At 38.6% G+C, this 14,755-nt stretch overlaps 1 protein-coding gene and 1 long non-coding RNA gene across 18 annotated transcripts in view; one reads left to right on the top strand and one right to left on the bottom strand.

The window, feature by feature from the left end:
• The window catches only part of LOC126912239 (dynactin subunit 1), a 54,115-nt gene that overhangs the window by 4,134 nt on the left and 35,226 nt on the right, over positions 1–14,755 (top strand). For 10 of the 17 annotated variants that reach the window (XM_050703430.1, XM_050703420.1, XM_050703428.1 and 7 more), the window contains exons 4-9: positions 799–831; positions 3,752–3,808; positions 8,713–8,908; positions 9,921–10,037; positions 11,611–11,808; positions 12,491–12,701. In XM_050703430.1, coding sequence (XP_050559387.1) covers positions 799–831; positions 3,752–3,808; positions 8,713–8,908; positions 9,921–10,037; positions 11,611–11,808; positions 12,491–12,701 — 812 coding nt within the window. The remainder of the gene's footprint in view (positions 1–798; positions 832–3,751; positions 3,809–8,712; positions 8,909–9,920; positions 10,038–11,610; positions 11,809–12,490; positions 12,702–14,755) is intronic. The other 7 variants (XM_050703434.1, XM_050703429.1, XM_050703435.1 and 4 more) reach the window with 5 other exon arrangements.
• LOC126912294 (uncharacterized) overlaps positions 1–14,755 on the bottom strand; it is a 94,961-nt gene that overhangs the window by 67,321 nt on the left and 12,885 nt on the right. The window lies entirely within an intron of this gene.

Raw genomic sequence — 14,755 nt, 5'->3', positions numbered from 1 at the left:
GACGCTTATCTTAAAGGAATAGTTTAAGTAATCATTGAATATCTTTGAGTGTGGTTTGAGTATAGTCATATTGCAGCTTGCAACAAGTAGTAGTTACATCTGTGTATTGTCTGTCAGATACTAAGCAACTAAGTAGTCAGTGTCAGATACTAAGTAATTGAAGAGGTTTACATAGTAGATAATTCTTATGTAGTTTGGTATTGCTAACTATAGTTATATTTCACAAAGATTCTTATATAAAGCTAAAATTTTAACTAACTCATACTTACAAAATAATATACCAGTTCTCTCAAGTCATTTTATTGTATGGGGCGTGTTCAGGTACCTATAAGTTGTAAAATTATTTGAAAATGTATATCGACGGTTGAAAGGCTAATTTATTTAAGCGAAATTCACGGAGTCCGGAACTGTGCCCGGTATATGGCAATAGACTCACACCTTATTACAAGGTACTTGTAACACTAATAGTGAAAAGTGGGTGTACATTGTATAGCGGCATTACGTGTCGTAATGTGCACCTCTGCCTACCCTTTCGGGGATAAAAGGCGTGACGATACGTGTGAGTCATACTGTATATTATCTTTAAATAATTTATTTTAATAGTATTTACTTAATGATTTTTTTACTGATTACACTAATATTTGATTAAGCACAAATGACATTTAGAATTTAGCGTCCATTGCCGTTTGCACTTACATCCCATAATCAACTCTAAACCTATTAAACCATGGTACAATTTCCCCTGAACACGTCCTGCAAAATCGTACCTAACTGATAGTGTGTTTCTTTCCCTGCTAGTATTACAGTGGCGCAGAGGTCTAGGCCTACCACGTGAGTATAGAAATAGCACATTTGTAGCGCACTGTAGCATTATTGTAACATTTGGTAGCACTTTGTAGCATTTGGTAGCACTTTGTAACATTTGGTAGCATTTGGTAGCACTATGTAACATTTGAGAGCAGTGTAACAGCTCTCTGTAGCATTCGAGAGCAGTGTAACAGCTCTCTGTAGCATTCGAGAGCAGTATAATAGCTCTCTGTAACGATACGTAGTATTTTTGAGCACTTTATAATAATTTGTAACACTCTGTAGCACTGTACAATTGTAGTAGCACTTGGTAGCACTTTGTGACACTTCGTAGCACTCAAGTAGCAAGTACTATTGTAGCACGTCGTAGCACTATTTATTAGGGCTTTTGGTAGTCCCTAGGGAAGATGACTAATTTTTACTTTAAAATCCGTGTTGTGGATTATTTTAAAACATTTGAAACGAAACTTTCGAAGATAATTATATTGATTTGAAATGTCGCAAGACATCACTTCTAAGTACGTTTTATACGTTTTATATAAGTATTGTTACCTTTAAGTATTATTTTCTTTACCTAACTGACGGACTAAATATATTTTTAATTTTCATACCCCGTCATCATCCCTATTATTTTGGCATACTGGGTGGATTTCTATACTTTCTTGACTTTGCTATTTGCTCGCTTGAATTGGAAATCTATTTCATTCTTTTTCAACATTTATTTTCGCTCAAGAATCAAAATCTTTCGCTTGGCAACGCGATTAGGATACTAATAAAATGCTACTCTTAAATCTCCTTATTTAAACCCTCTTCTAAACTAACTTTTTATAGCACGTAGATAAATGCATGGCATTATAAAATTGTTCTGTAAATATGAATGGGTGCTACAGTTTCTTTTTTGTATATATTTGTCATAATTAAACGTTTAAGGTAAGCGTCCATAGGCCCGCATCGTAGGCAACGGATTTTAGTTTGTCTTGTATAGAAACTCATACAACTGCGTCCACTGATCCGCATCGTACGGACCGCATCATCGGCAATGCCTACATGCGATGCGTACTGATGACGTTATATGCCAAAAATCCCAATGAAAGGGGTATCGGCAATCCGTCTGCTGTTACTCGCCTCGGCAAATTAAACGCTGTCGATACAGTGGACGCAGTCTGAAAAATTAATCCGTTTGATGCGATCCGTTCGATGCGTACGATGCGGGCCTGTGGACGCTTACCTTTATTTTGTTTTAAACTGTTATTATTTTTAATTACTCGTATAGATGCCAGCAGTGACAAGGTACTCTAAGATAAAATTCTTTAATAAAACTGCAGAGAAAAATATATCTGTTACCACCTTAAGACTGCTTTTCCCCCAGAGATGTGCTATGCTACGTTGCTGTGGATGCGTTTGCCTTACACCAATCATATTCATTGGTATACACAGCTTAGCTCTGATGGAAACGGACTCTGTTAATCTATGTTTTTAATAAGGAAGGATGCGAGCTGTGAATGCTTCCCTACTATCGATACATTGCATACTCGAGCTGCACATCTTCCTCGCACAGCTACATAGCTTAGTATCAGTGGAAACGGTCACATAGTTAGTTCCCAGTTTAGGTGACAGGCTAGCTATTACATCTTTGGAGCATAGCTATATAGCACATCTCTGGTGGAAGAGCACTCCTATCTTAATCGGTATCTCTAAGTGCTGGCGTCTATGCATTTGCTTGCGTTTATATATGTCTGTCTGTATGTCACTCTATTGTATAAATTCTGATATTTTCTGGAATGGTATGAGTTTATATTTTGTTATGTTCTTTTTGATTGTATTTGTGATTATTCTGGAGAAGTGATGGTTTTAAGATCAGCTGTCGCTTTATGTATAATCTGAAACTATAAAAAAATATTACATGGGTGTACATAGTATAGTGGTAATACGTGCCGTGATGTGCATCTCTGCCTATCCCTTCGGGGTTAAAGGCGAGATGTTGCTTTTTACTGAAACTATAAAAAATATTTTGTAATCAGACTCTTTAGAAAAATTTTGGCTTCTCTAATAAAGTAGTTAAATTAATCTTCTGTTATATTTAACCTATTTACCTCTTAACAAAATTATTGAATTACTAACTTTTTAATTATATTAATAAAGTTATTCTTAGATATAACAAACAATTATATAACTTTTAACCGACTTTTCAAAAACAAATCATGACTAAACCATCACTTTTCTTATTTAAGTAATGTTTAAATCGACGCAAGATTTTCATATAATAATAATACTGACTGCACGGTTGGTGCGGTGGCTGGGCAACTGGCTGCCACCCAACGTGTAGCGAGTTCCGATTCCCGCACGGAGCAACTCTTTGTGTGATCCACAAATTGTTGTTTCGGGTCTGGGTGTCATGTGTATGTGAACTTGTATGTTTGTATGTTGCACGTACGATACAGGAGAAAATCTTAGGGTGGGGCAATGTGTATATTATTATAAAACTGTTTTTATTGAAAATCTTGCGTTGTATTCTTTGTAAAAATAAGTTAGAAATGGTTTGTTCAATCTGAGTGTAATATATTATTACCGGAGCTGTAGACTACCTAGCGGGTTTTCGGGGCTCCGGCTCGAAAAGCAGGAGTAGGAACGGGGTGGTTTTAGTCTGACACTCCTTCTCGCCTCGCTCAAGGGAGAAGTCATTGGATGATTTTCCCTCCTCAAAAAAAGTATAAATTATCATTTATTATTTTACACTTTATGTACAATGATACACTAAATGGTGGACTTAATGCCAATTTGGCATTCTCTACCAGTCAACCTTGGGGTGATGCAGAGAGACAACAGTAGTATAAATGTTTTATTTTATTTCTCAGATTGAACAAAACCTTTCCTAACATACTCTACTGAATTAATAAATAATAATAATTAACAAAATAATGTTCTAACTAACTGTGTGGTTAAGGGTGCGACGGAAGGCGTCGCCGGCGCAGACTAAAGCGGGAACCCTTTCTATGTCGAGGTAATTTATTATAGAGATATATAGGCCAATTGCAGATCAATAGTTAATACAAAAATGTACCTTAATGTGATTGTAATTGAGGTTAGTGTTGTGTGAAACAAGTTTGTGCAATAAGGACTAAATTGAGGATTTGTTTTAGTGTCACTTGTGGCGCTAGTGTCGATTAAAGTCTACCAAGGGAATATTTTTTGCTAATATTCAACAATGGTCGAAATTGATAACCGAACCGAATTTTTTCGCGGGAGAGCCATGCTTTGGCACGTATGAGCCGGCTCAGCCGGAGTGATACCACGGCCTCACAGAAAACCGACGTGAAACAACGCTTGCGTTGTGTGGGTGAGGTTACTGGAGGCCCAATTACACCCTTCCGAATTCCCGATTCCCCAACAACCCTTAAATTCCTAACGAGACCGTTTGTCGCATTGTTTTTCAGGGTCTGTGTGTCATGTGTATGTGAACTTGTATGTTTGTAAACGCACCCACGACACAGGAGAAAATCCTAGTGTGGGGCAACGTTTGTAAAAAAAAAAAAAAGGCTTTGTTTTTTTTTATGAAACACGCCATTAATCGAACACACGTATTACCTGATGGTAAGCAATCGCCGCCGCCCATGGACATCTGAAACACCAGAGGCGCTACAAGTGCGTTGCCGGCTTTTTGGGAGTTAGGAATTTAAGGGTTGTTGTTCGAGAATCGGGAATGGGGAAAATTGAGAAGGGGTAATTGGGCCTCCGGTGACCTCACTCACACAACGAAACACAACGCAAGCGTTGTTTCACGTCGGTTTTTTTGTAAGGCCGTTTTCTTTTTCTTTGTTCAAATCCAATTGATATCATTAATTTGTTTCACATTACAGCTTTGAATATGTAATAAATGTTTATTAACGTACTATTGATCTGCAGTTGGCTGGGTGACGGATTTTGTTCCTATTTTGTGAAGATATGTGAAGGTTATTTGTGGTTGACAGTGTGAGAACGAAACTTAGGGGGAGTGTTAAAAGTTTCTTACATGTTATTTCTTTGTGTGAATTCTATTATAATTTTTTCTGTATTTTATTTTTTTCAATAGGCTCACCACTTCCCTATTACATGGGACTTATAACACAAATGGTGAAAAGTGGGTGTACGTGCCGTAATGTGCACCTCTGCCTACCCCTTCGGGGATGTGTGTTCAATTCTAAAAAAATGTGTTATTCGTATTTCGGGTTATGTGTGTAATTAATGTTATGATTTTTTCATTTTGTACTTTGACGTTCCAGATTAATAATAAGTTATAGCGGTATATAAACTGATGAACGTCAGAGTTGACGTCTTAGATTGTATCGACTATAGGAACAAAAACATTTTGTAAAACATGACTGCTTCGTTGGTCGAGTGCTCGCATGTCCGGTTGCCGGACAAAGTATTACTGGGCTTTTTTCGGCTTTTCGAAAATTTCTCAGTATTAGCACGGAGTCTGGAATTGTGTCCAGTATATGGCAACAGGCTCATTCCCTATTACATGGGACGTAGAACACAAACGGTGAAAAGTCGGTGTACATTGTATAGCGGCATTACGTATCGTAATGTGTTCCTTTGCCTACCCTTTCGGGGATAAAGCACGTTGGCGTTGGACCTGACCACAAATAATCTTCATTTAAGACCATAATATCAAATTTTATTTTATTGTTTCGTTTGCCTCCACAAGAGCGTTTTGTATAAAAACAAATATGATTCATTATTGTTTTTGTTATAAAGAGTTTATGTTGACGGATATTATATAGATTTTCTCCCCCCTTCTACCAAAAGACTGGTAACGTACTAGTAACTCCTCTGGTATTTGGTTGTTTATGAGTGAGACTGTACCCTTAGGACGAGTTTGTTATAGATTTATTGAGACCGAAACGACCGTGCGTTTGGCGCTCTGATTGGTTGGTTTATTCGAGCCGGCCAATCAGAGCGCCGAACGCGTCACGCGTATTCGTTAACATATACTTTTATGTCATTACACAAATTCTACGGTTTTTTTTTATTTTTTTTTTAATTTTTCTTTTAGAAAATTAACAGCATGTTCTTTTTTTTAATTAAATTAATGATTTAAGGATTAACGATACTAATTTTAATTGATTAATTTTTACATTAATATGGGATTAATTTTCTTTTTGTTGTAGTAGAGTTTGTGTTGCATTTAGTTTTAATTTGTTTTTGTTATAGGTACATGTACACAGGGTGTTTTTATTTGTCGAAAGTATGTGCTTGAAAAGTACGAGTAGGAACGGGGTGGTTTTTAGTCAGTAAGAGTCTGACACTCCCTCTCGTCTCGCCCAAGGCGGGAGAAGTCATTGGATGATTTTCTCCCCTTAAAAAAGTAGTAAAAACACTCTGTTATAACGTATTACGGTTTTTTTAATACTGTTTTTTTAATGTATTTTTTTATATAATTCTCAATGTACAAGTTTAATGAAAAAAAAACCGATTATACGATTATACGATTTTAATTTTAAATGTATTTCAATATTATGTTTTTAGTTTAAGTTCACAGCTTAATTTCATGCTGCACAATATTATTTGGTTTCTGTTATATCTATTTTTAAGCGCCATTTTTTTTCACAACTATATGTATGTGAATTTTGACATAATTCTGTATTTTCTGTTTTCAAATCGACTTTTTGTAAACTTAATGCTGTTTTTGAAGTTGTTTTTATGGTTGGTTCGTTGCTAGTGTGACTACTGAGTTAGAGGTCTGGCGTTCGATACTCAGTTTGGGCAAAGTTTTGAGATTTAAGTTTTTAAACTGACATGGTCACTAGTAATATCATTAGAACTTAAAACGGGATATTTACCATGTTGCACTGTTGCAAGCGCCATGATCACGGATAGACTGTCTCTCTATAACATGATATTTTATAAATGGTCAAAGGGTCTTTGTATAACTACATGCCAGTTGATTTTGAATCTTAAACTACACAGCATTAAGTTTAAAATCAGTCAGCTATTTATGTTCTGTAACTGTTGGCTTAGATGGTGATGTATTGACGTGACTTGGATATTCTAAAGTTGTTACCATACCAATCGATCGATAGCCGATAGAAACTATCTGTCGATGGTGGAATGGATTGGTCGATGTCGATCGATAGTTTCTACTACACCAATCGATCGATAGCCGATAGATACTATCTGTCGATGGTGGAATGGATTGGTCGATCGATAGTTTCCGGCCGGAATATAATCAATCTACGTCGACCGATGCCATCGACCGGCAATCGATCGATTGATTAAAGATACCACACCGATCGATTAATGTCGACCGATGTCGATCGATGCCATCGATGGACTATCGATCGATAGGTGTGGTAACACCCTAAATTGATCCTTATTGCAAAGGAAATAAGACATATTTTAGAGTGTTCCAAGACAAGTCATGAGTAAAAAGCCTATGTTATGTATTAATTTTCAGCTTATTTTGTATGTAATACTAAATATATATACGATGTGAACTGTCTGCTTTTCGATCTGTCTCGCTTACGATCTGAGCTCAAACAAAATGGCGGATTTTTGACATTTGTATCTAGAAATAGACTTTATGTGCTGGGGAATAGAAATGAAAATTGCTTGGCAATGAAATTACTTAACTTTTAAGTGTGGGATAGCCATGCTTTGTAAAACCGACCTGAAACAACACTTGTGTTGTGTGAGTGAGGTTACCAGAGGCCCAATTACCACCCTTCCCAATCCCCAATCCCCGATTCCCCAACAACCCTAAATTCCTAATCCCCAAAAGGCTGGCAACGCACTTTTAACGCCTCTGGTGTTTCGGGTGTCTAAGGACGGCGGCGATTACTTACTATCAGGTGATACGTCTACTCGTTTACCGGCTTATTCCATAAAAAATAGTATCTTATTCCATAGTAAAAGTATTTCATACGTTCAACCAAACAAATAAGGTCTTTATTTAATACTAGCGACCCGCCCCAGCTTCGCATGGGTGCAATGGTGATGTATTATACATATAAACCTTCCTCTTGAATCACTCTATCTATTAAAAAAACCGCATCAAAATCCGTTGCGTAGTTTTAAAGATTTAAGCATACAAAAGGACATAGGTACAGAGAAAGCGACTTTGTTTTATACTATGTAGTGATTAGCCTATTCATTGCCGTCCCACTTCCCACCAAAGCAATCTCCCTTTCTATTCGCCCAGCAATGTATACGATACAAATGTCAGTCGGCCATCTTGTTTCGGCTTCGCTTTGTACATCGCGTGCTACACCGAGCTGCAACCACCAAGGATTAGTGAGAGGACGTTGAGATGTAAATTCTTCCCTTTTTTTCGTTTATAGTGAAGGTGTTTTGGGCTGTGGTAGGGATTTTCATTAGTATACAGTATTCCTCTCGGAAGACAATACACCTAATTTCCTATAAAATAAGCCTATAAAATAATGAGGTCCGAAAGTGGCTAGTTTCTGAGATATTTAACAGTTTTGGTAAAAAAACTCCCGAACTGAATAAAACTGCTGGTTTGATTTAAGTTGTGTTAGTTTTTATCTGTTGCCAATACATTAGTGAACAGTAAATGCTAGAAGAATTATCACTCATTTTAAAAGAATTATCATTTTAGAAGAATTATCAACAAGTTATTTCTAATCGAATTTTGTTTTTTGTCACTAATTTGGTCGATTGTCCTGTATCTATCCGTTTCGGAAATACAAAATAATGGAAAATAAATAACTGGTTGATAGAAACATTTTGTTCACTCTAGCTAAACCAATTAATTATTTGAAAATAATGTTTATAGAATACAAAACAATCTTGGTTAGGTTTATGGCCAACCAAACCCTACCACAGCCCAAAAAACCAACACCACACACAAAACTCAACTCAAAGACACCAAAAACAGAATTCAAAATCCCCCTCTCCAAATCTCAGTACGAAGATCAACAAGTCCATTCGCAAATCCGGTGAGTTCAGCTCGGTGCCCGCCCGACTAGAGTCTGTACGGTATGCGAACGGTTCCAGCTCAAGAACCAGCCTGGCCAGCAGTCGACAGAGTCTGACGTCATATGCCTCCCCCACCACCGAGAGGGCTGCCTCCCCGGAGCAGAAGAGGGCTTCTTTTGTTGAGGTAGGTGGTTTTGAAGTTTTTTTTTAATGGGACAAGCCCGCCACAGCCTCCCATACCACTGCAACTCCTGTAAGCCAGGATCTACAGTAGATACAACCATGAAAACACCGGAACATTGAAGTCCGGCGCGTCCCAGGGACATGAATGACTGTCTTGGATCCCGCAACGAAATAAATTAGAAGATATTATTAGAGGAAAGAGGAAAAAGAACGATAATTTCCACTTCTCTCGGTGAGTTTAATGCAGGAGACAGAATGATTTAAGCCTTAAGGCACAAAGAGACTCCACAACTGGGAGAAGCCCAGTTGCCAAGCACCACGGAAATTTGACTTAAAACTAAGTGGGTGAAGCCGGAGCTGCGTACAACGTAAAAGGTTATCAGGGCTCCGGCTCAAAGCAGGAGAAGGAACGGGGTGGTTTTTGTCAGTAAGAGTCTGATACGTCCTCTCGCCTCACCTAAGGCGGGAGAAGCCATTGGATGATTTTTCCCCCTTAAAAAAAGGAAAAATTTTGAAATTGAGGATTTTCTGGTTAGTGAGAATTTTTTTATGGTAAACGAGCAGACGGATCACCTGATGGTAAGTTGCTGGCTTTTTGGGGGTTAGGAATTTAAGAGTTGATGGCGAATGGAGTAATTGGGCCTCCGAAAAGAGTTTAAAGAGCCATGTTTCGGCACGAATGGGCCAGCTCGGCCGGAGTGATACCACGGCCTCACAAAAAACTGACGTGAAACAACGCTTGCGTTGATTTTCGTTATGTGACTAATGTTACCGGAGGCTCAATTTTCCCAATCCCCGATTCCCCAACAACCCTTACATTCCTAACCCCCAAAAAGCCGACAACGCACTTGTAACGCCTCTGGTGTTTCGAGTGTCCATGGGCGGCGGCGATTGCTTACCATCAAGTGATCCGTCTGCTCGTTTACCGGCTTACACCATAAAAAAAAGAACTATAGGTACAGTGGAAGGTCTACCAAGTGCATCGATAATATAAGAGGGTCTTTTATTTCTAGACTGGTTTCGTGGAGACCCTGACTCCTCAGTACACTCCCGGCCAGAGCATCACGTCTCCTCAGCCAGCGTCCTCCAGCATGGAGGATAAGATCGCCAACATGCAGGCGCAACAGGAGGTCAGTATAGCTAACTATGTCACATTGTTTATTTATTGTCTTACTAGCTACTTCCGCGCGGTTTCACCCGCTCTGCTCGGTTCCTATTGATCGTGGCGTGATGATGTATAGCTTATAACCTTCCTCGATACATACATCTAACACAAAAATAATTATTCAAATCGGACCAGTAGTTACGGAGATTAGCGCGTTCAAACAAACAAACAAACAATCAAACAAACAAACTATTCAGCTTTATAATATTAGTATAGATTCGGTCATGACAATATCCTTTCTAAGTTATCATAGCGCTTTTTCTATGTGAAAAGGCTTATTCCAATCTTTTCCATTCTGGCCTTTCTATGATCAGTCTATCCCAAGTTATTCTGTTGTCGCACCTTTTTTGTTAGAGAAGGAGAGGCAGACCGAGCGTGTCGGGTTCGATTCCCATGTCGGGCAGAGTATAACTGGGCTTTTTTCGGTTTTTCGAAAATTTCTCAGTAGTAGCACGGAGTCTAGAATTGTGCCCAGTATATGGGAATAGGCTCACCCCCTATTACATGGGACTTATAACACAAATGGTGAAATGTGATGTGTCGTAATGTGCACCTCTGCCTACCCCTTCGGGGATAAAAGGCGTGACGTTCCACGTTGCATCGTTCTGAAATTGGTAATGACTTTCGGTTGTTAATTCAACCGAATCCCTTTTGCAATAGAGTTAAAAATCTGTTAATGTAATTACTGATTTGGCAACTATTAACAATTGATTTCTGTCGTGGCGTTCAGTTATTTTTTTTTTTTATTACAAAACTGTCAATTGTACTATAGCTATGCCTTTAAAAGAAACCTATTATTGCTAATCCGTCTATAGCCATAAAAGTGTTGCTTCGTATCCAAATAGGGTAGGCAGAGAGGGTGTAGAAATTAAAAATCTAATTAGTCCGTCAGTTAGATAAATAATTAAAAAATATTAGACACGTATTTTTTTGACTGCCTCGTTGGTTGAGCGGTCGCAAGTGCGACTGCTGGGCAAGGGTTTTGGGTTTGATTCCCGGGTCGGGTAAAGTGTTGTTGGGATTTTTAACTCGTTCTTCTCCATTCGAATCTATAATTTGGAACGAGCACCTAGCTTCACTGACGGACAGACTGACTGACAGACTATTGTTTATTTCTTTCTTTGTTGACGTTTCATAAGTACCTAAGTATATGGTTTAATTGAAATAAACGATTTGACTTTAGGAAAGTAAAAATACGTATCGAATGTTTTTAAACTAATCTACAAGACGGACAATAAAAAAAATGATTACAATACTAGCCTATTGCAGACATGTATCTATCTATACTAATATTATAAAGCTGAAGAGTTTGTTTGTTTGTTTGAACGCGGTAATCTCCGGAACTACTGGTCCGATTTGAATAATTCTTTTTGTGTTGGATAGCGCATTTATCGAGGAAGGTTATAGGCTATAAAACATCACGCTACGATTAATAGGAACCGAGTAGAGCGGGTGAAACCGCGCGGAAGTAGCTAGTAAATAATAATTTGATTTTAAGAAATCTCAACTAACTCTTCTTTTAACTCTTCTTTTTCCAGATAACAAATCTAAAAGCAGAAGTAGAAGATTTGAAAGAGAAGCTAGAGACTATAAAGGTCCGTCGCGCAGAAGACAGAGAGAAGTTGAGAGAGTTAGAGAGAGTCCGCCTGCAATTGGACCAGGCCAATGAGTTTAAGGCCAAAATCATGGAGTCCCAGGCTCAGTTGCAGAGGGATCTGCAGAGGGCTAAGCAGGAGGTATGGAGGTCTTATTTTTTTAAAACATTGCATTGTTATTTATTAAATTCATTATAGCTTATGAAACTGGCTGACTGCATGGTTAGCGTGGTGGATGGGCAACTGGCTGCTGTGGAACGTGTAACGGGTTCGATTCCCGCACGGAGCATCTCTTTGTGTGATCCACAAATTGTTGTTTCGGGTCTGGGTGTGATGTGTATGTGAACTTGTATGTGCTTTCGCATGATCAGCTGTTAGCAGCGAGGCGTCCGCGCCCGCGTTATCGAAAGACTAGTAGGTATTTTGGAACTTTATACGCGCGTGCTAATGAAATTTTGTTGTATTGTTATTGTGATAAAAATAAAACTAATGAATAGACATTCTTTGAGAAAGTTGTTTGTAATCATGAGTACAATCACGTGTTTAAATATCGTTCACTAATTACCAGTCACCCTATATACATATAGATCAAACCAAAGAAAGACTGAACATGCTTGAAACCAAGCAAATCAACTTATTAACACTGCCGGCGTAAGGGCCACTGATACGCCATGGTGGTATTACCGGTGACCGACGTTGAGCTATCAAGTGATAGTTTTTTGCGGTTCCCATCGGCGGCGGCTATTGGCAACGTGCAAAGACTATTAAATCAATAAAAAATACCCAGCATCTAACCCCCATTTTAACCCCACCTAATCCACAGGTCCGCGAAGCTCAAGAAGCATTAGAGACCCACAATGATGAGACAGCTGAGCTGCAAGAAGCAGCAGAAATGGCAGCCCTTGACAAGGAGATGGCGGAAGAAAGAGCTGAAGCTCTTCAGATGGAACTGGAGCAATGCCGGGAGAAACTGGAGGAAGCTACCCTGGACCTTCAACTGATGAAGGCAGAAATGGAGGCTGGAGGGAATATACGTGAGTTTGATGCATTTTTGTCCATGTTTAGTTCCTTTTTGGCGGCGCTGGTGTCGGTTTATGGGATTAGGTGATTTTGTTTTTTGGTGGGTGGGTTTTTAAAGGGATTTTTGGTGTAATTTTCATGGGTTTTGTATGGTTAACAACAGTGTTGGTATAGTTTAGTTGTTTTAGAGTTAAATTTGAAAGATTATGATACTTTTCAGCAAGATAATTTCAGTACTTTCTTGAAATTTACATGAAGCAAATACAAAGAGGAGATGTCATAACTGGATTTCCCTTTAACATAATGCGTGACACTTTACGGGGAGCGCGGGACGTTACAAACCACGCCCCTCTCTATTTTCCATCTAGCGGTCCCATACTACAAACACGTTGCCAATTGTCCACATTTTAATGTGCCACTTTCTGAGCGCTTATAACCTATCTACACCTGTTTACTTATAATATCATTGGACAGGGCCGTGTTTTGTGTCACAGTGCACAATCACATTATGGCATCTCCTCTTTGTACTTGCTTCATGATGTGATCGTTATCTATTAAGAAATTGAATACTAGTTAGACCTATGAGTGAGTTAAATTATTTGAATTATTAAAAATAGTAAAAAGAACTATGAGACTAACGCCCGAATACTCAAACGCTACTCAATTTTAAGACGTTCTCAAATATAGTTCGGTCACTATCAATTCTTTATAAAATGACAGAGATAGCATGATACTTAAAATACAACTTAAAATTGAGTAGCGTTTGAGTATTCGGGGTTAAATCTTGTTAATGAAGCACTGTTGTTAATTAAACAAACCAATACCTATTATTCGCACTTACGCGACGTCCTGCGTGAGCGATCTAGAAGCGAACGCGAAGCGGTGCGGTGACACGCGAATTCAACGCGATGCGGTGTGACGGCGGCTATGTCCTACGTGCATGTGAATCGTTTCGTTTTGTTTCTATTTCTGACATTATAAACAAAAACGTGACGGCACTGCGTCCAGATCTTGAGAAAATATCAAGCCATAATTTTATTGTAACTTTCGTGAGACATACTAAATTAATTATTATGTTATCGGTTTACTCACGTAACTGTTTGACGAGGAACTCGACTAGTTTCAAGCCATGCTAGAGGCTCATATTCAAGAGCAGCATTCCGCGACATACGACGCGGCGATTGCCGCGTTGCTACTTTCTCAGTAGCAGCGTCAGTAAGCCGATACCATAATAATTAATATCAAGCCAATTGATCGCGTTCGCGCCTCACCGCATCCCACGTGCGGTTGGTGACGTAGGCCACGTCAATACATTTTGACAGTTTGTTGTTTTCGCACCGCACCGCTTCGCGTTCGCTTCTTGATCGCTCACGCAAGACGTCGCGTCAGATACTTTGATATATATACCTTTTTTAAATAGTTAAAAATATATATTTCAGATATACCTATAGGTAGTATAAAACTTACGAATACAGCTTGTTATTATTTAGAAGTAAAAACTATTATTTTATAAGGTTAATATGAACAATAACTGGTTGGTACGTTCTCTTACATCTGTGATAATCATTGCACCTAGTCAGAAGTGCAAAAATCTGACAATGGGTCTAACCAAAAATGTAATCTATATCTATACTCTCTATACTCATATATAAAGCTGGGGAGTTTGTTTGATAGAACGCGCTAATCTCCGGAAGTACGAGTCCGATTTGAATAATACTTTTTAGCTGAGCAAAGCGGGTGAAACCGTGTGAAAATAGCTAGTACTTTATATTTGTCGTATCCATACAACAAGTTTCAATATCCTATCTATCTTTTTATAATAATTAGAGTGAGATATTCAGGAATGCTTAGGGAATCGGGGCTTGGGAAGATCGAAAAGGGAGGCAATTGGGCCTCCGGTAACCTCACACAACGAAACACAACGTAAGCGTTGTTTCGGTTTTCTGCTCGGCCGTGGTATCACTCCGATTCCATTCGTGAAAACGAAGCATGGCTCTCCTGCACTTCTCGCGATGATTAAGTCGTAAAATATATTTATGAAATAGTACCTGTAATAGTCATTATACAA

Source organism: Spodoptera frugiperda, chromosome 24 (genome assembly GCF_023101765.2).
Source record: "Spodoptera frugiperda isolate SF20-4 chromosome 24, AGI-APGP_CSIRO_Sfru_2.0, whole genome shotgun sequence".
NCBI lineage: Eukaryota > Metazoa > Arthropoda > Insecta > Lepidoptera > Noctuidae > Spodoptera > Spodoptera frugiperda.
The sequence above is the reverse complement of the archived record's forward strand: the minus strand, read 5'-3'. Positions and strand labels throughout refer to the sequence as shown.